This window comes from Gobio gobio (genome assembly GCF_949357685.1).
Source record: "Gobio gobio genome assembly, chromosome: 20".
In the NCBI taxonomy this organism is placed as follows: Eukaryota; Metazoa; Chordata; class Actinopteri; order Cypriniformes; family Gobionidae; genus Gobio; species Gobio gobio.
The window spans coordinates 34,046,966-34,070,558 of NC_137113.1; the positions used below are offsets into that span (position 1 = coordinate 34,046,966).

General features: G+C 39.8%; 1 protein-coding gene across 1 annotated transcript in view; it reads right to left on the bottom strand.

Moving 5' to 3' along the window:
• Nucleotides 1-4,013: 4,013 nt before the first annotated feature.
• grid1b (glutamate receptor, ionotropic, delta 1b) overlaps nt 4,014-23,593 on the bottom strand; it is a gene marked incomplete at both ends in the record, with an annotated part of 100,975 nt that continues 81,395 nt past the window's right edge. The window contains 4 exons of the mRNA XM_079846317.1: nt 4,014-4,076; nt 8,012-8,207; nt 18,739-18,877; nt 20,945-21,275. Coding sequence (XP_079702443.1) covers nt 4,014-4,076; nt 8,012-8,207; nt 18,739-18,877; nt 20,945-21,275 — 729 coding nt within the window. The remainder of the gene's footprint in view (nt 4,077-8,011; nt 8,208-18,738; nt 18,878-20,944; nt 21,276-23,593) is intronic.

The window sequence follows — 23,593 nt, forward strand, 5'->3', positions numbered from 1 at the left end:
GGTTGCTATTTATTGACTATAGCTCAGCCTTTAACACCATAGTTCCCATTAAGCTAACACACAAACTCCTGGATCTAGGCCTGAATTCTTCTCTCTGCCTCTGGATTGAAGATTTCCTCACTGGCAGACCCCAGGCGGTGAGAGTAGGCCAGTTCACCTCCACCTCCATCACCCTGAGTGTTGGAGCTCCACAGGGCTGTGTGCTGAGTCCCCTGCTCTACTCTCTCTACACCCATGACTGTTTGTCCACACACAGCTCCACCTCGATCATCAAGTTTGCTGATGATACTGTTGTCCTGGGTCTCATCTCCAACAACAATGAGACGGCATACTTGGACGAAGTGGAGCAACTGACATCATGGTGCCAGGACAACTGTCTCTCTCTGAATGTTAACAAGACCAAAGAACTGATTGTGGACTTCAGGAAGAGACAGCATCGGTCATACTCCCCTCTCATGATCAGCGGGACACCGGTAGAGAGAGTGAGCAGCTTCAAATACCTGGGAGTGAACATCTCCGAGGATCTGACCTGGACTACACACATCCAGACACAGGTGAAAAAAGCCAGGCAAAGACTGTACCACCTGCGCCAGCTGAGGAAATTCAGGGTTTCACCAGCCATCCTGAAAACTTTCTATCGAGGGGCGATAGAAAGTGTCCTGACTCAGTGCATCACAGCGTGGTACGGGAACAGCACCAGTCACGACTGCAAAGCCCTGCAAAGAGTGGTGCGCTTATCCGAGCGCATCTCAGGCTCAGCTCTCCCGTCTCTGCAGGACATCTACACCAAACGCTGCAGAGGTAGAGCTACCAAAATCATCAGAGACATTAATCACCCTGCAAACTCTCACTTCACCCTGCTGCCATCTGGTAAGCGCTTCCGTAGCCTGATGGCAAAGACTGAAAGACTCAGGAGGAGTTTCTTCCCCCAGGCCATCAGACTCCTGAACTCAGTCACGTGACTTCACTTCACCCCGCACACGCATAAACATACGGTTTTTTAACATTAACATCCACATACTGCAATTGCACTGCACTTTACTTTCCTATTGTTACTGCGTAACAACCTGTAATAAACCTAGCACATTATACTTCTTTATATATACATATATATATATTTTATGTTAACCACTTATTTTTAAGTCTACAGTTTATCTCACTTATCATATCCACATATTTTTAATATTTTTATTTATCTTATTTCCTATTTTTATCTTTTACTTGATTTATTTATAATTCTACTTATGTTAATACTTTTTATTCTAATTTTATTCTATTTCTATTTTAATTTCTTGTAACTGTTATTTGCACTGTCCATGGAGCGGACCTGTTTACATTTCAATGCCAGTTGTATATTGTGTATATAACTGTGTATGTGACAAATAAAACTCTTGAATCTTGAATCTTGAATCCTGGTCTTTGGATTACCTTTTTTCCTTTGTTCGCAACCTTGTTTGTTTGGACTGCCTGCCTTTGTTTTGACCTGTTACCTTTGACCTGTTACCTGTACTTTGGATTAAGTATCTGAATTGTCCCTCTAAAAAATCTGCGTTTGGACAAACACACAAGGCTGGGAACAAAGGCAAATGTGTAACAAACTACAAAACCTCACAGTGAATGACTGAGTGACTAGGCTAGACATAGGCACAAGTAATGCGATAAATGAGACAGGTGTAAAAATCATGATTGATCATACCAGGCAGAGAATTAATGAAGTCTTTAATAGAGTGGAAATAGTCTCGAGCTGGAGATCGTAACAGGATGGACAAGAGCTTAGATATATAATGGTAGTGAATTGTGACCAGGCTAAAACTTTACGAAAAGGTTACAAAAGTATCACGCAATGATACAGTAAGACGCGCGCCATATATGGAAAGTGTTCAGGAAGCATACTATAAGGTTTCATGAGAAAGAAACCTTATTATTCAGTCAAAACACTGAACTCGGACATTACTCTGTGCGTGTTCCTGTAAGTGCGTGAGAGCCAACAGCAGCCAATGCTATGTCATGGTACCCAGGATAAGCAAACACACGCACCGTTTTGAGAAATCAGACTCAATAGAAACAAACGTGATAAGAAATAATACAATAATACTAATAATAAGGTAAACCTCCTGAAGTGAATGTTGTGTACCGGTTGTCATGACAACATTGCCTGAGCGTGAGCGGCTACTCACGGTTCGCACGCACTCACAGGAACGTGCACAGATGGCTGAGCTCAGTATTTTGTACTGAATAATAAGGTTCCCTGATAGAGGTCTCTCATATATCGCGTATGGGAAACTCCTTTTCTTGAGAATATGAAGCAAAACTTTTATTCATAAAAGTATCTATGTAAAACGCAGTTCCGCTGCACAGCAGTACAACAGAGCGAGGTGCGCGCTGATTGGCCGTGCTGCGGCAACTGCAGAAACCTATGGCGAGGCGGCTGAGAGAGCGAGCCAATAGGGGTCGCTAGAAAAACCAGCCGAAAAGGGTCTCCTTAATTTGCATATTGAGGCTATAAAAGACCCTGCTTCGCCATAGAAATCAGATTTTATCTCCTTCAGCGACACCATCGCTGACCTCCGGAATAAAGCAGCCGCCGTCGACAAGCAACCAGCGGAATATCATATCCTTTTATTCAGCCATATCCTTTTATTCAGTGTTGTGTTGACGCTGCAACCCTCACTTCACAAAAAGAGCAGCGAGCGTTGTTCCAAATGTCTCGCACCAACTGCGGCTCGTGCAGAGCCCCTCTCCTCGGCGGCGACCGCCACATTATCTGTGTGGCGTGTCTTGGACGGGACCACACGCAGATCGCGCTCTCTCGGGGCGACTGCCCCATGTGCGATGAGATGTCGCCACAGACCCTGAGGGCTCGTCTCGCCACCTTCGACCTGATTCCCGCCCCGCCCACGCCTCTGGGACCACGCAGGAAGAAGCGTCGCGACCAGAGGCCACCTGAGCGTTTGAGCGGCTGCACGCCGGGCGATTCCCCGCATGCCTCGCCATCGCCGGTCATGTTCACCCAGGAAGAACAGGAAGCCTGTTCCGTCTCATTCGGTGGACCAACAGAGGAAGAAATAGAAAGGCTGTCTTCCTTCCTTCCAGGTATCCTGAATCAGGGCCCGGATATGTTATCCAGGGGCGGCATTCCCCCAGGGGAATGGTCCCTACACCCACAATCGATTCAGTTGATTTGGAGCACCTTCGGCAAAGCGGAAGTAGACCTCTTCGCCTCAGAAGACAATGCTCAATGCCCAATATTTTTCTCCAAACGCAGGGATGCGCTGACCCACGTTTGGCCCAGACTCCCTCCTTATGCCTTTCCCCCGATTGCGATGCTGCCACAGGCCATCAAAAAGATCAGATAGACAGTTTCCACAGTGCTTTTAATAGCCCCGCTATGGAGGAACCAGATTTGGTTCTCCAAGCTAATTCAGCTGTCAGACACAGCCCCATGGCCTATTCCACTGAGGAGGGACCTCCTCACGCAGGCGAAAGGGAAGATCTGGCATCCCAGTCCCGAACTATGGGCCCTCCATGTATGGCCCATCAACAGATACCGGGGAACCTCTCTGAAAGAGTTCTGAATACTATATCTGAAGCCAGAGCCCCCGCGACCAGGCGGCTCTATGCTCTGAAATGGTCAGTATTTTCTAACTGGTGTACAGCACGAAACCTAGACGCACATTCGTGCGAGGTGGCGGAAGTGTTCTCCTTCCTCCAAGAGCTAATGGACCGGGGTCGTTCCCCCTCCACGCTCAAAGTGTATGTTGCCGCCCTAGCTGCTTATCATGCTCAGGTCGCGGGACAATCACTAGGGAAAAGTGAGCTTATCGTACGCTTTCTTAAAGGGGCCAGGAGAATGAACCCGCCTCGCCCCCCCTCAGTCCCTATATGGGACCTTGCCACAGTATTAGAGGCTGAAGGGCTCCCCCTTCGAACCGCTTCAGTCTGCGAGCATAAAGCACCTGTCACTCAAAACCGCATTTCTTCTGGCACTGGCCTCAGTTAAGCGGGTTGGTGATCTACACGCACTCTCCGTGAGGGCTTCCTGTCTTGAGTTCGGGCCTAATGACTCCAAGGTTGTCCTTAAACCGAGACATGGGTATATACCTAAAGTGCTTTCCACTCCCTTCAGAGCACAGGTCATTTCATTGATGGCCTTGCCCAAGTCGCAGGGAGAAAAAGACGCTAGCCTGCTCTGCCCAGTCAGAGCATTGAGAGTATACCTAGAGCGCTCTGCCCCTTTCAGGCAGTCAGATCAGCTCTTTATTTGCTTCGGTGGCCGCACTAAAGGTTGTGCTGTCACGAAACAAAGACTGTCACACTGGATAGTGGACGCCATCTCATTGGCTTATAAGTCTAAAGATATTGTTTGCCCTATAGGCATCAAAGCCCATTCCACTAGAGGCATGAATTCCATTCATGTGGCATTTTTATGGAAGATATCTGTGCGGCGGCAGGCTGGGCCTCTCCGTCCACTTTTATTAGATTCTATAATTTGGAAGTTCCTGCTTTACAAGCGGGAGTTCTCCCCATCTAGGCTCGGGCCAGTTTTGCGCCCTTCATTCATGAACAGATTGTTTTCACAAGCATGTGTTACATTATACCATAAGGCCCGACCTGGTCAGGTGTTCATATGGCCCGATTTTATCCGGCCTCTTCATTCCCTTTATAGTCCCTCTCGTCAGCCTTCATTACTACCCATTATCATGTGTCTCTGGTACCTCGGACCAGGTTGGGTCAGTCAGCACGCACAGCGTTTTACATTGGGTTCCCCTATACGCAATATGAGAGACCTCTCGAAAGGGAACGTACTCGGTTACTTTCGTAACCTCGGTTCCCTGAGAGAGGGAACGAGTATTGCGTTCCTCGCCGTGCTTGTGCTTCTCAGGTATCGCTTCAGTCAATTTTTAAAACCTGATTTCTATGGCGAAGCAGGGTCTTTTATAGCCTCAATATACAAATTTAGGAGACCCTTTTTGGCGGGTTTTTCTAGCGACCCCTATTGGTTCGCTCTCTCAGCCGCCTCGCCATAGGTTTCTGCAGTTGATGCAGCACGGCCAATCAGCGCGCACCTCGCTCTGTTGTACAGCTGTGCAGCGGCACTGCGTTTTACATAGATACTTATATGAATAAAAGTTTTGCTTCATATTCTCGAGAAAAGGAGTTTCCCATACGCAATACTCGTTCCCTCTCTCAGGGAACCGAGGTTACGAAAGTAACCGAGTACGTTTCTTTCTCGCAAAACCTTATAGTATGCCTCCTAAACACTATCCATTGAAGATAGAAGGACATAGGGCATTGGAACAGCAGGGGGAGTAAAAGATGGCTTTAATTTCATTTCAGGGTGAACTATCCCTATGAAGCATGTAAACTGCGTTGTTTGTTTATTCAGATTAGAATGGATCGCAAATGGATCCGAATGAAGAAACTTAACTTTGTACACATTTGTTACTTATGCCTACTTTGCTATACTAATATATATATATATATATATATATATATATATATATATATATATATATATATATATATATATATATATATATATATATATATATATATATATATATATATATATATATATATATATAATATGATTATGGCATAGCTTTCTCTCCATCCAATTAGGCTAATATTGATTAAAAAAAAAACACAAATACTTGATCAAGGGCCCGGCCCGAGGATAGTGGCGGGAAATATTCGGTCAAGTTCAGGCTCGGACTCGCGCAGAGAATCTAAACTCTAAATCCTACTCCATTTTTTTCAGTGTATTCTTAGAGCCAGATTTACTAACAGCTTGTGCCAGCACAAACCCTCTTTTGGCATTAAACTACTATCAGTCAAAAATTAGTGCTGAAAAGGCGTGCGCACAGTTATTTTTGCAGCTGACCTTATTGCATATGCATTTGTAGGCGTTTGCCATTCAGACGCAACATTTATGGGAGGAAAGTATTTAAATTAATGATGCAAGGTGATTTACTACGGTTTGCACTCGCCAATTTACTGGTGTTTGCGCCATTATTTACCACCCAAAAAAAGCACCAGACAAGCACTTATAGGAGAACTCGGGGGAATTTTTAAGTTAATCTTGATCGTTATACCTTTGTGAGTACTGTCTATAGAAAAAAAAAACGAACCGGATAGTCCAGGCAATAGTCCAGGTGGGAGGAGCGTCGTGTGTGTGAAGAGTGATGATCGGCTCACAAGTGAAGAAGAAATGGTTCGCGTTTGTGCCGTTCCAAATTGTGGCAACAGAATGCGAAAATACAAGAATTTATATTTTCATCGTCTTCCTTTTTATGACCATGAGATTCTGCAGCTCCTCCCACCTGGACTATTTGCCTTTTTCCGGCTACAACTGAGTTCCCACGGGACTTCAGCGAGAGACTACAGCTTGCCGTCTAAAACACTATTTAGGTGAATTTAAACAATGGCTAAGTGGCTAAACACATCTCGTTGTCATATAAGGGCCCTGTTCATGTTGGACAGACATTTTAATTGCATTTTGTGTCTGTTAAGAGGCACAAAGACACGCTTTATGTATATGCCCCCATAACTACCATTTTAGCTGAGTGGAAGCTCTGGGCATTAACTGTAACAGCTCCGTGTTGCAAGCACCAATCCGGATCGTTTTTTTTTTTCTATAGACAGTACTCACAAAGGTATAACGATCAAGATTAGCTTAAAAATTTCCCGGAGTTCTCCTTTAAACCAGACGCTAACTGGTAGATTGCGTTGGTCATTATGGAAATGATCTGGCTGCGTCTGTGTTCTTTAATTTGCGCATAATCAGTAGATCACATGCAGAACTTTCCACTCCCATCTGTGTTTTTTTTAAATTGCGCTCTCACGCTAATTTGCCCTGTTTAGTAAATCTGGCCCTTAAAGTGCAAACAAATATATTAATAGTAAAGTATCCCCCAGTTTCACAGAGAAGGCTTAAGCAAGTCACAGACTAAAATGCATGTTTGAGCTGTTTTAACTGTAAGCAACTTAATATGTCAATGTCATGGTGTTTTGTCTCAAGATGCACACCAGTAATGTTTTTTTCTAAGGTACATTTATAAAAGCTACTTAAATGCCCTAATTGAACTAAGGCCTAATCCTGACTTAATCTAAGCCCTGTCTGTAAAACCAGGCCTATATGTATGATGTTAAGTTTACTTAAATACAACTTACAAGTATAGTTGCAGTATAAAAATGTATAAACGTTAAAGTTTTCTGAGAGTATTCTTCAAAGTGTACTTTCATAAACTAAAAAGTTGGCTAGAAGTAAACCAAAGGAAAATAACAGTATACATAAAGTTCACTTGTAGTATAGTTGCAATACTAAAGAAACAATAGATGTGTATTCAAAATGCACTGCTGTTACTTAAAAGTATACTTTTATAAACCAAAAAGTGGGCCTATTTAGTCCCAAGAAGTATTGAAACACATACAAGTATACTAATAGTATATAAATAAACTTGAACTTTACTTATTACATGATCTTATTAATAAGTTCATAAGTAAAATTAACTATATTTCTTTTTTTATAAGGGGGTCCTACAAATCCCCTCTTTACCATATGCAATCCTTCATTGCAGGCAAACAAGATGCTAAAATGTACACATTTACAGACATGCCACTCGTCCTCTAAAAAGCTCACTGCATAATTGTGTCTAATACTTTTGGATCAGTTCATTCTCTGGTGAATCAATATCCAGAGCTCAGAATATTCTAGAATTCATGGTATTTGCTCTGGCCATCAACACCATACATCACTGTGGGGAAGAAGAGTTAAAGTGGATTTATGTTCACCATTGTACATTCAATATTTGATGACAGCAACTGACTTGCAGAAATCTTATTGTAATAGACTGAATTCAGATGTAAATAATAGATTAGTAACGTTGAAATTATTATAACAAAAGATTATGCCAAAAGATCAGAAAATTACACCAAAAACTCAGTCCTCACAACGTCTTTCTGTTCCCATAATTCGTTCAGACAGCCAATAGGTGATCAATGGTCATACCTTGCGTATGCCTTCAGAAGGGCTAGAAACTGAGAAGTCCTGTCCATTGTTTTTGCTGATGGTCCTCCACAGCTCTGCATATGTGCTGTCCTGCTCCAATGGGTTTGTGCCTTTGGCTCTGAAGTAATCATACACTGCTGAATCCCTAACAGTGCCGTAGGTAAAGTCCATCTGCCTTGCAAGATCCTGAAACGTTCTGTTGGGTAGATAGAAAAGATCAGGAAAAAATAGTTTAGATTTATTGAAGTAAATGTATTGCTAGTGTTTTTTTAGGAAATAATAGAAACACAACCACTTAATATCAATGTTGACGATAACGAACAAATGACATGGGGCAATTCAGGGCTTATATACTCAGATGCTGCGTCCCAATTCGTATACTATCCATCCTAAATAGTATTCGAAAATAGAATTAGTATGTTCCAAATCACAGTATGTTGAAAAGAGTATTCCCAAGATACCCGGATGGTCTACTATTTCCGGTTAGAATTCGAAATGCCGATCGACACACACTCTAATGGCTGATATTGCCCACAACCCATTGCAAGTTGGACGTGGATTCGATTAGAACTACAAAAGTGGATAAAAAGTAAAAAACAAAAACCTCAAACATGATGAATGTGCGAGTCCGACGGTTCAGTAGAGAGGTTTAGTTTAAGGGGCGTAACGTGCATTAAACCAATCAGAGTCTCATCTCCCATTCCCTTTAAAAGACAGTGGTGCTTGCACCATGGAGGATTCGATATTTACACGGCAGAATTTGCAAGCGGAAAGACTGAACGCTTCTCCAGAGAGGAATTATTTTATATTTAATATTTTAAAATGTTTGTGTGGTGCTGCGTGTCCCTGTGTGTGTAATAAGCAGAGTGCACATGCGCTGTGCACCCGCCTATAGGCGCATATTACTAACGCGCCCCTTTAAACAACACAAAAAATGTTATGCTATTGACTTTAGACCAGGTTTTTGTTGGTCAATGGCGCAGTCGATTTCAGTTGCCTCAAAGTAGCAATGCCCCAACAATGCGCCTGAACACACCTCGTTTTCAGACCAGCAGGCCCATGGCCGAAGAGATCAGCGCGAGTCCTTTTGCTATTTAAACAACGTGGCACTGGATGTGAAAATGATAACTGTGTCAGCCTAAAACTAGCAAAAAACACTTGTGTCGTGTCTGGCGTCGCATTGCTCCAGGTGTATGAAAGGGCCCAAAGTTTAGATTAGTTTTTTTTTTTCCTCATGTATGTGGTGAGTTATTACTTGAGTTATGCAGTGTTCTGCATGACCGTGTTTTTGGCAAATTTATAAAAAGCTAAAAGCAAATTTTCACTTGAAATTATCATAAGTAGGCTATATACCTTTCTGCAAGTGTTCTTTCTTGTCGATTGCCTAAAATAGGCTTTCTGTTTTAACGAGGCTGGCTAATGCAATCAGTATCATGCTATGCTTTTGATGGGGGCTTTTGTGATTAAGTTTGTCTTTGAAATGTCAATTTCAAATCTTCTTTGTTACTATAATTTGATTGTAACTTTAGGCTCTGTAACGTGAGATGTCCTATTAATTATGAAACTGTGTATCATAAAGGCAAGTGTCACACTGAAGCCAAATTTAAAATTCATGGCCTACTGTTATATAAATTGTTTAAAACATAATAAAAAGCAATATCATTGGCTCGACTGACTCAACCTAAACTTACTCAGTTTAATTTCTCCAAGTTTGAATTTATTAATTTATCATGGTAATGGTAGCATAGGATTCATACATCAACAGGACAGGGACCTAACTTGGCAAGAGCTAACTTTAAAGTCCAAAGACAACTCTGTAAGTTATGTGAGATGTTGTGCCATATGTTCTGCTAATGGAGCTGTCAGGCCCGCCAATGAAACATAAGCCAGTGAAAGAAAACGCTTCACTCTTTAATGGTGGTTTGCTTGTCAGTCTACTGCAAGTATATCAGGAAAATACTTAAAGCTGTTATACAACAACTGTATGTTCATTTCAGTGTCATAAATGTGCTTTTTAATATTATTGTTATATATTATTATTATTGTTAAAGGGTTAGTTCACCCAAAAATGACGCTTCATGATGCCTTGTTTTGAAATCGTCATCACTATATAAGTCGTTATTAAGGTTTTTTTTGCGCACAAAAACTATTCTCGCCGATTTATAAAGTTATTTTAGAACCACTGTAGAGAGATGGACTTTGTAACGACGTCTTTAGTACCTTTTAAGGGTCTTGAGAGTGAACCGTGCCATTGTGCCAATGGAGGCCTTTCAGAGCCATCAGATTTCAACTAAAATATCTTCATTTTTGTTCCGAAGATGAACGGAGGTCTTACGGGTGTCGAATGACATGAGGGTAAGTAATTAATGACAGAATTTTCATTTTTGGGTGAACTAACCCTTTAACTCTTTCCCCGCCAAACACCGAATTTTCTTGGTTTCCGGGTTTTCACTGTTATAGGTTATGGAGTGCTATTAAGTATTTTCTGAATGAGTTCAGAATCTCCTGATCAAAACACAGGCAAAGGAGACGCAATAAAACAAACGATCGTTTGTAAGCAGATGGCATAAGTAAAATAACGTGATCATCAACTTTAAACATCAAATAAATCAAAACTTCCTAATGTTACTGAATGAAATGTCAACCCAGGACGAGCTATAGGACTGTGTTTAAAAGCAGAGGGTCTGCTCTTTCTTTTGATATATTGCATGCTCAGATATTCATACAACAAAATATTATATGGGCCATTACATTTTTGTGAAAACTATCAAAAAACCCTGGCGGTGGCTGGCAAATGGTGGGGAAAGAGTTAAGGACAACATTATTGCCTCAGCTTGCTTGGCTGTAAAGCTGTATATGTTATACCATTAGGTGCATTAGGTATCGTTTTATGGTGTTAACCACTGATCTATATAAATGACTGGATTGCTTCACCGCCGTCAGGCAGGTGAAGCCACCGGAAGTGCTCGAGCGGCCATCTTACTATTCCCTACCAGCAGAGGGCATCATTGACGTACAGCCAAAACATTGACCTAAAATCACACGATTTGCAGCGTCTCAGGGTCACAGGATTAGCTTTACGATATATGTATGTAAATTAATAGTTACTTCAGATGTTATCTGTAATGTTTATGGTCTTTTTGGAGAGGATGAGTCATATATTGAAATTGTTAATGTGGGTGTGTCTACTGCACACTGCTGACACAGGTAACGTAACTGAACTAACACAAACGTATTTCTTTATGTATGCAATTATGGAGGAAATATTAATTATTAATGTATATCTGTGTTTAGCTGCAGAAATTGATTTGAATAGCTTATACAATATTAATACAAGCCTCTATATTGCACTTTATTGTATTACAATTCAAAGTTTGCCATGCATCATCTCGGAAATAAAGTATTATTTTAGTAATAAAGTAATAAAGTATGATTGAGCAAAGTTTATTTCAGACTCTGAAAAAGACAGCGCAAATTTGTGCCGTTTACAGTTTCCATATGAGTTTCCATATATTCCAAGTGTTATATAAGTATAAGTATTTCATATAAGTGTTTTGTATGCCATGTTGTTGAATTACATATTTATTTAAACATCGTTTAAATAATGAACTGCTTCAAAATGCATGCTGTTAACAAAATCATTGTTGAAACATTTGCAGTTAGCATACTGTATGAATAAAAACAATACTACAGCACAACATAAATAAATAAAGTCATAAACACAACAGTACAAGGCGATTTCAGGTTACAAGGCATAAATCTTTATTCCGATTTCAAAATGCGCGCTTTGACAGTTGAAATACATACGCTGAAGTGTCTCGTCTGCCCGCCGAGCTGATGTTCACTACTGTAATGAAAATGAATGTAACTTTTTAATCAGCTGGGGAAATTCGTGACTATAAACGAATAACCATTTACATGCTTAGGACGTTTGTGTTGGAAGAATGTACAGGGAGATTTTAGATATAAAAACGGTGTCTCCTTAGGCAATGTTTTCTCAGTAAAATCATATTTCCTATTCATTCAATAGAATGCGTGAGCTTACTAGGGAACACCAATATGGCGGTGCGCTGGCTTTACTTTTTATGACGTCATGAGCAATCCAGTCATTTATATAGATCAGTTAACCCCCTAGAAAAAAAGTAGCTTGTTCTGGGAATTTTCTGTTGAACACTCTTTAAGTTTCTTGCTTTAAAATAATAAAAATTTCAAAACTGCAAGCTTCAAAATATATTTTGTTTACACTGCAAGAGAGAGGGTAACACTTTATTTAATTAGTCCAATTTAGACATTCTACTAACTAAAAGTTAGCCTAGAAATCTAGACGCACCCTAGCAGCAGCAAATATAATTTGCAGCCAGGGCACCTAGCAACTCTCCGTTGGCTTGCGAGCTCTAGTCAGGCCAATCACATCGTGTATAGAGTTGGTGGGCGGGATTAACATAATGACAACAGAGTTGCGGCAGTTCCACATGCTACTTGAAAACAAAGAAGCTGGAGAACAGCGATCTTTCGAATCGGCTTTAGCCGTGACTCTGGAAGACTCAGAGTTAAGCTTTTCTTTGAGAAAAGAACGGGACTGAAGTCATTCTTAAAAAAGGAAGATGTGTTCAGAGTTTTGTCGACCGGAAACGGCAGAAGTTTAATCTTATCAACTAGCTCCGCTTCACCTTCTTCTTTGGTCTGGTTGGTTGTAGTGCTTCCAATTGCGTGCAGAGGGAATTTGAAAGACAACCAATTATCCCTCCCCTCGGATTGAGCCCTGCCAATGGTGTGTTCTCAGACCCAACATCTTGATGTGGGTTTGGCTTGTCAGGCTAACTATAAGTAACTTTGCAACTAAATGCAACTACCAGTCTGTCTGTTTAATATCTGATAACGCTTTATTTTGATGGTCCCTCAATAGACATTCAACTGACTATAAGTAACTTTGCAAGTACACGTCAACTTATTCTACTAACTCTAAGTTAGTAGACTCTAACTCTATCAGTCTAGTAATACTATAATGAGAGTTAAATGATAAAGTAGTGGCACATTAATGAGAGTTAGCTTGCGTGTAGTTAAAAAGTTATATTTAGTAGAATGTCTAAAGTGGACTATCGAAATAAAGTCTAACCCTGGAGATACATCCATCTGCACAGCCACTCTGTGGATCCTATTGGGCGCACTTTGCAGAAACACTAAGAGATGCACATATGAATGTAATTTTGATTTCATTTTAAATGTATTTGGTGTCTCATTACTCTACCATAAACTGAAGCCCTAGGATCACACAAGACAAATACTGAAATTGTATTAGTAAATTGGCACCCTCCAAGAGTTGGAGACCTAGCTGGTCAACCTATGTCCCCTAATGGATCGTCTGGCCCTGATGGCTGCAGAAAACGTGCAAAACTGCACATATTGACTACTTGTTTAACGCTCTTGGAGATTGAGACTTGACAGCAGTTGTGTAACTAATGGACCTTGTGGACCCCTCTCAATAGCTTTACATAACAGTTATAGCTGTTGTTTAATCCACAGTGGCCACTTATTAAAATGTTATTTTAGAATTTGTACAGTATTATACTACAGGGTTGTTGAATGTTTGAATCTGATTGACAAACGTTCCAAGGTGTGCAATTATTTTCAGGGAAACGCACGGCTAAAGTAGTTCAAGCCTTGACCGAATTATAGTTACATATCACTTCGCCAAATGATTTCAGTTATTTCAAAGGTCCTTACAACAGCAAAATAACCAAAACCCACAACGACACTTACCAAGCAAATAAATATACTAAACAATAGGATAAAAACAACAACAACAAAAAAAATCATGTTTTTTTGTGACAAAATTGTTTTATTATGCACAGAAAGCACATACTCTCTTTCTCCCACTCTCTCTCCCTCTAAAACACTGAAAGGGGATTCTGAAATCCACTGCCGCTTCAATATAATTGATATATCCTAATTCAATTTATAATCAAAGCCTTAATCAATTTTTATCTTTCTATAATATTATAATGATTTTTAATGATTCTTTCCAGTTATGATTTTGCTTCTTTTGTTTCTTCTTTTATTTTAGTGATATATGTACACGTGAATCTGATTAACTGACAATGTGTGAAAATTTACCATGACTGTTCATTTTCTCTGAGCCAATCTGAATCATCCACCTTGCAGTAATGACGTGGCTAGACCTTGAAAACAGCATAACTGTTGAGAAATTGTATGTACGATAGGCTGGTAGAGGAAGCGTGGCCTACGAACTCCTTGTGAGACTTGAAGCTGGCTTCTGCTGATGAAACTGCAAACTATTCTTCAGTAAATTTTTCTTTAATTAATTGCACTCCTGACTCTTGGTCTTCATTTTTCACTACTGGTCCTGGGTCTTAAACTGTTTCCCAAACAACACACATACGGACATACACTTACACAGAAACATGTTGTCAGTGCTGCTCTGAAGATTTTATCAGTAAAATAGTTTAACAATTTAAAAGCTACATGACCTTCTCACTAGCGAGGTAATAATGGCGCTGTTCTTAAAGCAGATAACTTACAGTAGAGACTCTGCTGCCGAACATTATAAAATCATAATGCAATGGTGGCATTGCCTGCTCTCAAATGATTTGTCTCCATTCATTCTCAATTACCTCCACCAGCACACTTTAGGAAGTTTTGTTAAAACTCAATGGGTTCAGGAGTGGCAAGAGAAATGCTGTTGTAACTTTAACCACTGATGTCGCTATTGAACAGTGTCACTTAAATAAATAGTGATTTATACACTTTTCTGTTATGTTCTGTAATATTTGTGTTTTATTTTTGTACTGTACTACTTTTTTTTGAGGATGCACCACCTCTTTTACCTCAGAGGAAATGCCCCATACAATCCACAACTGGACAACTGTGTGAACATGCAGAGTGTGTAAAGCCTGTGCAGAGGCACAGGCAAGCAGGCATATTGAGTGCTCTCTCCTAAAATGTTGTCCCAAAAAATCACTGTCTGCTCACTCAACACACACATGCTTCAACCACATGGAAAGCAGTACAATCTTTATCAAAACTAAAATACAATTGATATGATTCCTATCTTTGGTGTTGTCATAATAGTGAGGCAGAATAAGGACAAGTGGGGCAAATAATGAGTAATGTAAGTGTGACCTAGAAATGCATAAACAGTTTGTAATTGTCACACAAATTAACATTGTTTTTCAACACTAGGAAATATATATATATATATATATATATATATATATATATATATATATATATATATATATATATATATATATATATATATATATGGGGTGGCACGGTTCACAAAACCCCGTCGAGGCATGGACTCCACTAGACCCTTGAAGGAAGTGCTGTGGTATCTGGCACCAAGATGTTAGCAGCAGATCCTTTAAGTCATGTAAGTTGCGTGGTGGGGCCTCCTTGGATCGGACTTGTTTGTTCAGCATATCCAGATTGGATTGAGACCTGGGGAATTTGGAGGCCAAGTCAACACCTCATAATCGTTGTTATGCTCCTCAAACCATCCCTGAACATTTTTGCTTTGTGGCAGGGTGCATTATCCTGCTGAAAGAAGCCACAGCCACCAGGGAATACCGTTTCCATGAAAGAGTGTACATGGTCTGCAACAATGTTTAGGTAGGTGGTATGTGTCAAAGTAACATCCACATGGATGGTTGGACCCAAGGTTTCCCAGCAGAACATTGCCCAAAGCATCACACTGCCTCCTCCGGCTTGCCTTCTTCCCATAGTGCATCCTGGTGACGTGTTTCCCAGGTAAGCGACGCACATGCACCCGGCTATCCACATGATGTAAAAGAAAATGTGATTCATCAGACCAGGCCACCTTCTTCCATTGCTCTGTGGTCCAGTTCGATGCTCACGTGCCCATAGTTGGCACTTTCGTTGGTGGACAGGGGTCAGCATTGGCCCCCAGACTGTTCTGCGGATATGCAGCCCCATACGCGATGCACTGTGTATTCTGACACCATTCTATCAGAACCAGAATTAACTTCTTGAGCAATTTGAGCTGCAGTAGCTCATCTGTTTGATCGGACAACATGGGCCAGCCATCGCTCCCCATGAGCATCAACGAGCCTTGGCCGCCCATGACCCTGTCGCCAGTTCACCACTGTTCCTTCCTTGGACAATTTTTGATAGATACTGACCACTGCAGACCGGGAACACCCCACAAGAGCTGCAATTTTGGAGATGCTCTGATCTAGTCATCACAATTTGGCCCTTGTCAAACTCGCACAAATCCTTACACCATTTTTCCTGCTTCTGACACATCAACTTTGAGGATAAAATGTCCAGTTGCTGCCTAATATATCCCACCAACTAACAGGTGCCGTGATGAAGAGATAATCAGTGTTCAGTGTCATTCACTTCATCTGTCGGTGGTCATAATGTTATGCCTGATCGGTGTATATTAATAATAATAATAATAATAATAATAATAATAATAATTATTATTATTATTATTATTATTATTATATAATACTAATAATAGCAGACATTAGCTAGGAGCTAGGAGTAACATGTATGTGTCACATTTGGCTTCCACCATAACTAGCAAAACTGAACATCCAGATATGTTTGTCTGAGAGCAGAGGACTGTTCACACTTTGACGAGACACAGTTTGCTCAGCATTACCATAATCAAATGCAATCAAACACCAGAGGCACACAGGCTGGGTAAATACCTGTATCATACCTGAGCGCTAGATAACATTTACAGATGTGAAAGCAAACTAGCACAACACTGGTAAGGGAGAACACAGATTACATGCTGGCACTGAACAAGAAAGGTCAATAATAATAATTAATTATTATTATTACTATTATTACCAACTCTATTATAAACTCTTAAATATCTTATAACATTTCTAGTAAAAGTCTACTTAGTTTGCTCAAATGAAGTGCTCATTTGCATATAGTCTTGTGAACAAACCTTTCCAGCTAATTGCTATTTTGCAGCACTTGTTATATTTATTACGGACCTAATAAATATAACAACCAACAATACACAATTCTAAACCTCTAAAGTCCTCTTTACACCAAGAAAGATAAGTATAAAGATAGCTATACGAATATTTATATTAGCGTCCACATTAACGCTTTGTTTATCATAAGCACCTGGATTAAAATCAGCAAATAAGAGCCTTCCACTGTATAATAACTGTAGTATTTAATATGTTTTAGCTGGCAACAAGTTATTTAACCCTAAGTGATACAGTGACTAGTGGAAAATATGTTGCTCTGTTTCAGAAGGGTCAAATTATTGGCCTGCATCAAGCAAAGAAATTGCTGAAACTACTAAAATTGGGTTAAGAACGGTCCAACACATTTTTAAAACCTGGAAGGATAGTGGTGAACCATCCTCTTCAAGAAAGAAATGAAGATGGCACAGGCATATACCAAGATGACAATGCCAGGATTCAGGGGGCTCAAATTACATGTAAAGAACATGAGACATCTTTTTCACACATGGATTGGCCACCTAAGAATCCAGACCTTAAACCCATAATCTTTGAGATATACAATACTGGAGAAATGGCAGCATGAATTATTGCAAGTCTGGATGAAAATAAATATTGTGACATTGCACAAGCTTATCGAAATGATGGCACAGCAAATGCGTGCCGCAATCAAAGCAAAAGGCGTTCCAACGAAATATTAGAGTGTGTGTCTTTTTTTTGGCTAGGGACTGTATATTGTATGGTCTGAAGCAGGAAGGGGCCAAGAGCCATGGGATTGGAGCGAGAGACACCAGCTATTGCTTTGTATTGTGGACCACATTTACATCTGATATGGGAAATAGCTTATTCAAATACTGCTGACCAATGGCAACAGACACTTTGTCGGTTTTTAGTTGGTGTTAGATACGTGTGTCAGTTTGTTGCTGTTGGTTGCCACGTAATTTTTCAGATTGAACATGTTCAGAATGTCTGAGAAATGAAATACTATAATCTGGTGATTGTCCGCATTGGTGGCCATCTGTTGGTGTGGTGTGAATCGGCCTTTAGGTGACAAGCATACATCTAATTTAGAAAAAACTAAAAGGTGCAGTGTGTGAATTTCAGCTTGCATCTAGACGACACAGGACAAAAATGTAGTCATCAGAGAGAGCCGAGAGAGACTAGCGCTCTGTAGAGAATTTTGTCCGTTTAGGGCTACGGTAGAAACATGACGGCGCAAAATTGTGATTTCACTATAAGGGGAGCCGCGGTGTATGAAGATAGAAATGGCTCATTCTAAGGTAATAAAAACATAACAGTTCATTATGTAAGGTCTTTATACACCACTGAAAACATAGTTATGTATATTATATTGCATTGCTGTCATTCGATCCTCATAAATACTACACAATGCACCTTTAATTACTACGTTTAGCCTCTTTCCATCCATACTAATACATTTATTTACCTCCCTTCCTTCTAAAGGGAACATGAAGGCCTAGTTACAACTTCTACAGTTCTTACCATCATGAAATATTATTGTCAACCTCAGACAGAGACAGCATACCTACAAACTTCTAAGATTAAATAGTTGAAATAGCCTTTATTAGCTGTATTTCCTGCCATGTGGCCAAATTATGTGTGAAGCTGAACATAAGGATGCACTAATTACAGGGACAAATACAGTATTAAAAAAAACCTTTAATAGACATTGATCAACTCTGTAGCATATGGTGCATTGAGTAGTTGACTATTTGTGAAATGGTCATTTACCTTATAGTGTTGTCCATGCGGGACACAGTTAGGAACGCAGCCAGGTTAGCAGTGTAAGACGAACACACAATCAATGTGAACAACCACCAACTGCCCATAACTATCCTCAATGCCACAGACCCCACCACGGAATCTCCACCTGTGACAAACAAAACAAAAAAAGGATGTCAGTCTTTAGAATGTGTAAAAGTATTTGAAAAAAAAAAATTCTTAACCTTTAAATCTTAACAATCTTTTTATAAAAGTGTTTACATAATCCTGATTCTATGCTCATAAAATGGAGGCGTACCACAATTAGATAGCAGCAGATGTCTAACAAAGGGTATTAAAAGATTATCATATGGTATCATAGACGTGAATAATCTGTGAAACACAGAGTTTCACATTATTAACCTTAGTCAATGGAATACGCCAGAAATCCTACCATAATTAACATGCCATCAGACTTGCTAATTCCTCATGTTTAAGACTGTGTAAACTGCTGCAAAATATATATTTTGTTTTGTACAATCTACTGTAAATTTCATATGGTGGCAAGCTACATAATTATGAGATATAAACAGCCCAGATTTAATAGCTGTTAGGTTTAAAATGGTTGGTAGGCAGTAGGTTAAGCCAAGAATAGAGGCAGCTGGGGGTTTAGCATGCTAGTTGCTGAGGTAGCCATTTATTCCATTTTGTCTCTTGGATAATAACCAGTGTATGCCTTATTCTAAGAAACTTTACACTGTTTTGGTGTTTAACACTTCTTGGCATGTTCTATGTATTCTGATTTTGACTATGCAAGGCTAGGTATCGCTGATTAAAAAGGTATATCCCAACTATTACAATTTAACATGGTCCATAAAACACTATGTACAACTGTTTTTAAAACATTAAATGGACAGTTCACCCTTTTTTTCCACTGCCATGTTGTTCCATACTTATAGGCACTCCCGGCGCTATGGGCGGGCCTTAGGGGGCCGGGCCCGCCCACAGAGCTCCTGTGCCCCCCTCCATCAAATTTACATTTAAAAATGATTTAAAAAATAATAATAATTTACGTGTAGTATTATATATATATATATATATATATATATATATATATATATATATATATATATATATATATATATATATATATATATATATATCGATGTGTGTATTTAAGTGTAATATTTGACTCATAATCTTATTTAAAAAAACACCCGCGATGTTTGACTGATTGTTTACAAAAAAGGGGTTTCCCGCTGACCCGCTCTAACGGCAGCATCTCGGTAAAGTTATAGCGAAGTGACGTGCGCTCGGTTTTGCCTAAGCTAGCTAGCTAGGTTAAATTTAAATTAATCGTGAAAGTGAAAATATTAAAATATGGATATACGAAGCTTTTTCAAATCGTCAGCTTCTGGAGGGAAGAAACTGACACCTGTGCGCCTGAAACACCTGCTACAACGACAGAAGGTGGTGGAGCCTCGGCTAGCAGCACCAGTCATGATCCAAGCTATGTTTTTTTTATGAGATTCCACTCCCAAAAACGTCAACTTCAGCTGTATTAAGAACGTGAGTAGGGCAGTTGGTTTTATTACTCTTCTTAAGTTGCACCAGCTGTGGTGTAAATTATGCATTTGACACTAGCCGTGTTTACATTACCTTTCAAATTGCGCAAATTGAAATTGTGAATTGAAAATATTTCGAAATAGTTTTTTATTTATATTTAGATAATAGCGCAAAACAGCTGCGCAAATCTGTAATGGAAACGCAGCTACTGATATGCTATATGTGTGTGAGTGTGTCTTAGTTGATTATGCATGGTTGATTTAATACTTAACCTGAGATTTGTGACTATTAGGCTGTTATTAGGAAGTTGGCTTATAGCATGCTGTGTTCACGGAACAATGCAGACCAAGGCTATAACTGTAACATGATATCTTCAGTAACCGAAAAATGAGTGGGCAATAGGCTAATTGTAGTTAGGATATTGAAATCGCCGTGAAACTGTTGTAGCAATAGTTGGTTGTTGTCCTATAGAAAAATGTATTGGATGTCATAATTAGGCCCCCCCAAGAATATTAAATGCCCGTCCATTGATTTGTTTCTGCCGCCGGCTCTGCTTATAGGGTACAATGGGGCTAAAGGCACACCTTAAGAAAAATTCCTACAGTGACATATATACATACATACATATATACATTGAATGGGCACGTGGGAGAGGAATTTATTAAAGTACCTTGTTGTACAAAGGCACCATAGACAATCCATATAGCACTATGCAATGAGTTAGACATGGATGAAGCGTGATGGGCTCCTGGAGGATTCTGGGAGCGAAGCATCTGCATACGTGTTAGCAGGAAGATCAGAACGCCCACCACGGGAATGGCAGCTGCGATACAGGCCCACACAGCCAAGTCAAAAGGGGCAAACAGGGAAAAAATGTTGATCTTTTCCTCAGGTTTGCGATGTAGGATCCCTACAGAGTAGTCCATGTAGCGTTTGCTGAAGTCCACCACATTCTCTCGCTCTGGTGTTATAGTAATGGCAGAAACTGCCAAATCAGCTCTCTGTAAAGACAAGATTTTAATTTACTCTTCAGGTAAAAAATGGGCCTTACAAAAATGCACAATTTATTTTCCTAATCAGTTGTTTTTTCTTTTATACTTTTTTTTCTAAAGATATCTAAAGATCCTTAAAGCAAGCAAAATTGCTAACTATTTTAAGACTTTTCAGAGAATGTATCTTGAATTATGTTTATTTTATTACCTAGCTGGAATTTGTCATTAATTTATGTTAAGCATAACCTAATATTTGGTATATTTATGCCCTGTCCAATCCTGCTCCTAAAGGGCCACTATCCTGCTAAATTTAGCACCAATCCTAATTAAACACCAGCTAATCAAGGTCGTCAGGATTATTACCAGAGCCGCTATCCACCTTATTTTTCAACGCAGAAGTAAAGCCTGTTCCAGACGAAAGATTGCCATCGTGAAACAATCGTGACGATTTCTGTGATCGTGGCTCCTAATCGTTGGTCCTATGTCATACAGTTAGAGAGGTTTAAAGATGGCCTTTGTCACAGTCTTTCGACAAAAGATAGCCTAGATGACAATTTTCTGACAGTGTCAGAAATTCAGCATAATCACCGCACGTGTTTGCTGCTACGACCTGCGTCTTCTGACCTTCTAAAGAAACTTGATTCGTTGCCTAGGAGTCAATAGGTGTCATCATCGTACAGTCTAACATGCATGTCGTACCCAAGTTTAATAGATCAATGTCGCACAGTGTGATTTGTAATGATCTTATAGGATTGTTAAAATCGTGCAGTGTATCCCGGGCTTAAGGTGTTTTCTGTGAATGTGCAAGACTTCCAACTTATTAGCTGCTATAGGGAAGTAACAAGAAGAATATATCAAAGTGCAATAAACTGTGTTTAATTAAGACAATACATTAAAATAAAGTGGTAAGAAATACCAGTTTGCAATATCAAGCAGCATAACGAGCTATTTTGTACAGCTAAAAATAACTGTAAGTAAATGACACCGGAAGCCAGATACATTAAAATTACAAATGGCCGTGCCCGCTCTGAACTGAAAAATAAGGTGGATAAGGCAAGCCTTCAAGGTTAGCCAAAAAAGTGTAACACTGTGGTACACAGGGGATGAGACAAGGATTTTTTGTTTTATTTTATGGAGGTCAATGAAGTTGGACACTTTCTCCTTTTTGTACACTCTACAAAATAGTTTTTTCCCCCAAATCCTGGGTTGAGCCTTTTGGGTAATTTTTTGGGGTTATGTTTTCAGTTTTTAGGTAGTTTTTGTGTTACCCAGATCCTGGGTCAGACATAACAACCCAGGGATTGAGTTATTTATTGCGGATTTTTGCTTTTTCCTGGCTAATCCAAGCATTATAATGGCAGTGAATGGCAGCTCAAAATTTGAAGGCCAAAAAAGTGCATCCATCCATTATAAAAGTAATCCATACGGCTCTGGGAGGTTAATAATGGCCTTCTGACATGAATCGATGGGGTTTTGTAAGAAAAATATCCATATTTAACAAATTATAAAGTAAAATATCCAGCTTCCGGCAGAGCGCCTTCCGTATTCACCTCACGAAAAAAGTGTAGCGCCTCTTGCAGTTCAAAACACTTATGCTACGTCCGACGTCATCACATCAGTTACGTTTTTTTCATAAGTTGAATACGGAAGCGGGTCTGTCGGAAGCTAGATATTTTACTTTATAATGTGTTAAATATGGATATTTTTCTTACAAAACCCCATCGATTCACTTCAGTAGGCCTCTATAAACCGTGTGGATTACTTTTATAATCGATTAATACACTTTTCTGGGCTTCCATTTTGGGCTGCTATTTACTGCCATTATAATGCTTGGAAAAGCCAGGACATTTTTCAATATAACTCCAATTGTATACGTCTGAAAGAAGAATGTCATATACACCAAGGATGGCTTGAGGCTGAGTAAATCATGGGGTCATTTTCATTTTTGGATGAACTATCCCTTTAAATCAACCCATTATGCTGGGTTAAATTAACCCAACATGTGTTCTGTCCCCAGTGTCTCTTACCCAGCCCTCGGGTTGAAAACAGTGTTTTTTAGAGTGTAGTTTACTTAAAACCAAGACAAAACTTTGACCGCTTCTTCACCTCTTGCTTTTTTTTTCAGCATCTCTCTCTTTCAGCGTCCTGCATTTTTCTTGTCAAACATATCTTGCTCCATTTAGCTATATGAACCCTCTAATCCCTGTCCAAGTGCTGAGTGGTTTGAAAGTTGCACTGTACAGTTCATGCCTCAACAATAACCTACAAGGCACTGGCCCAAATGCCACAGCAACCAATCTCAGACTTAAAAGTTCAAGTCACACAAT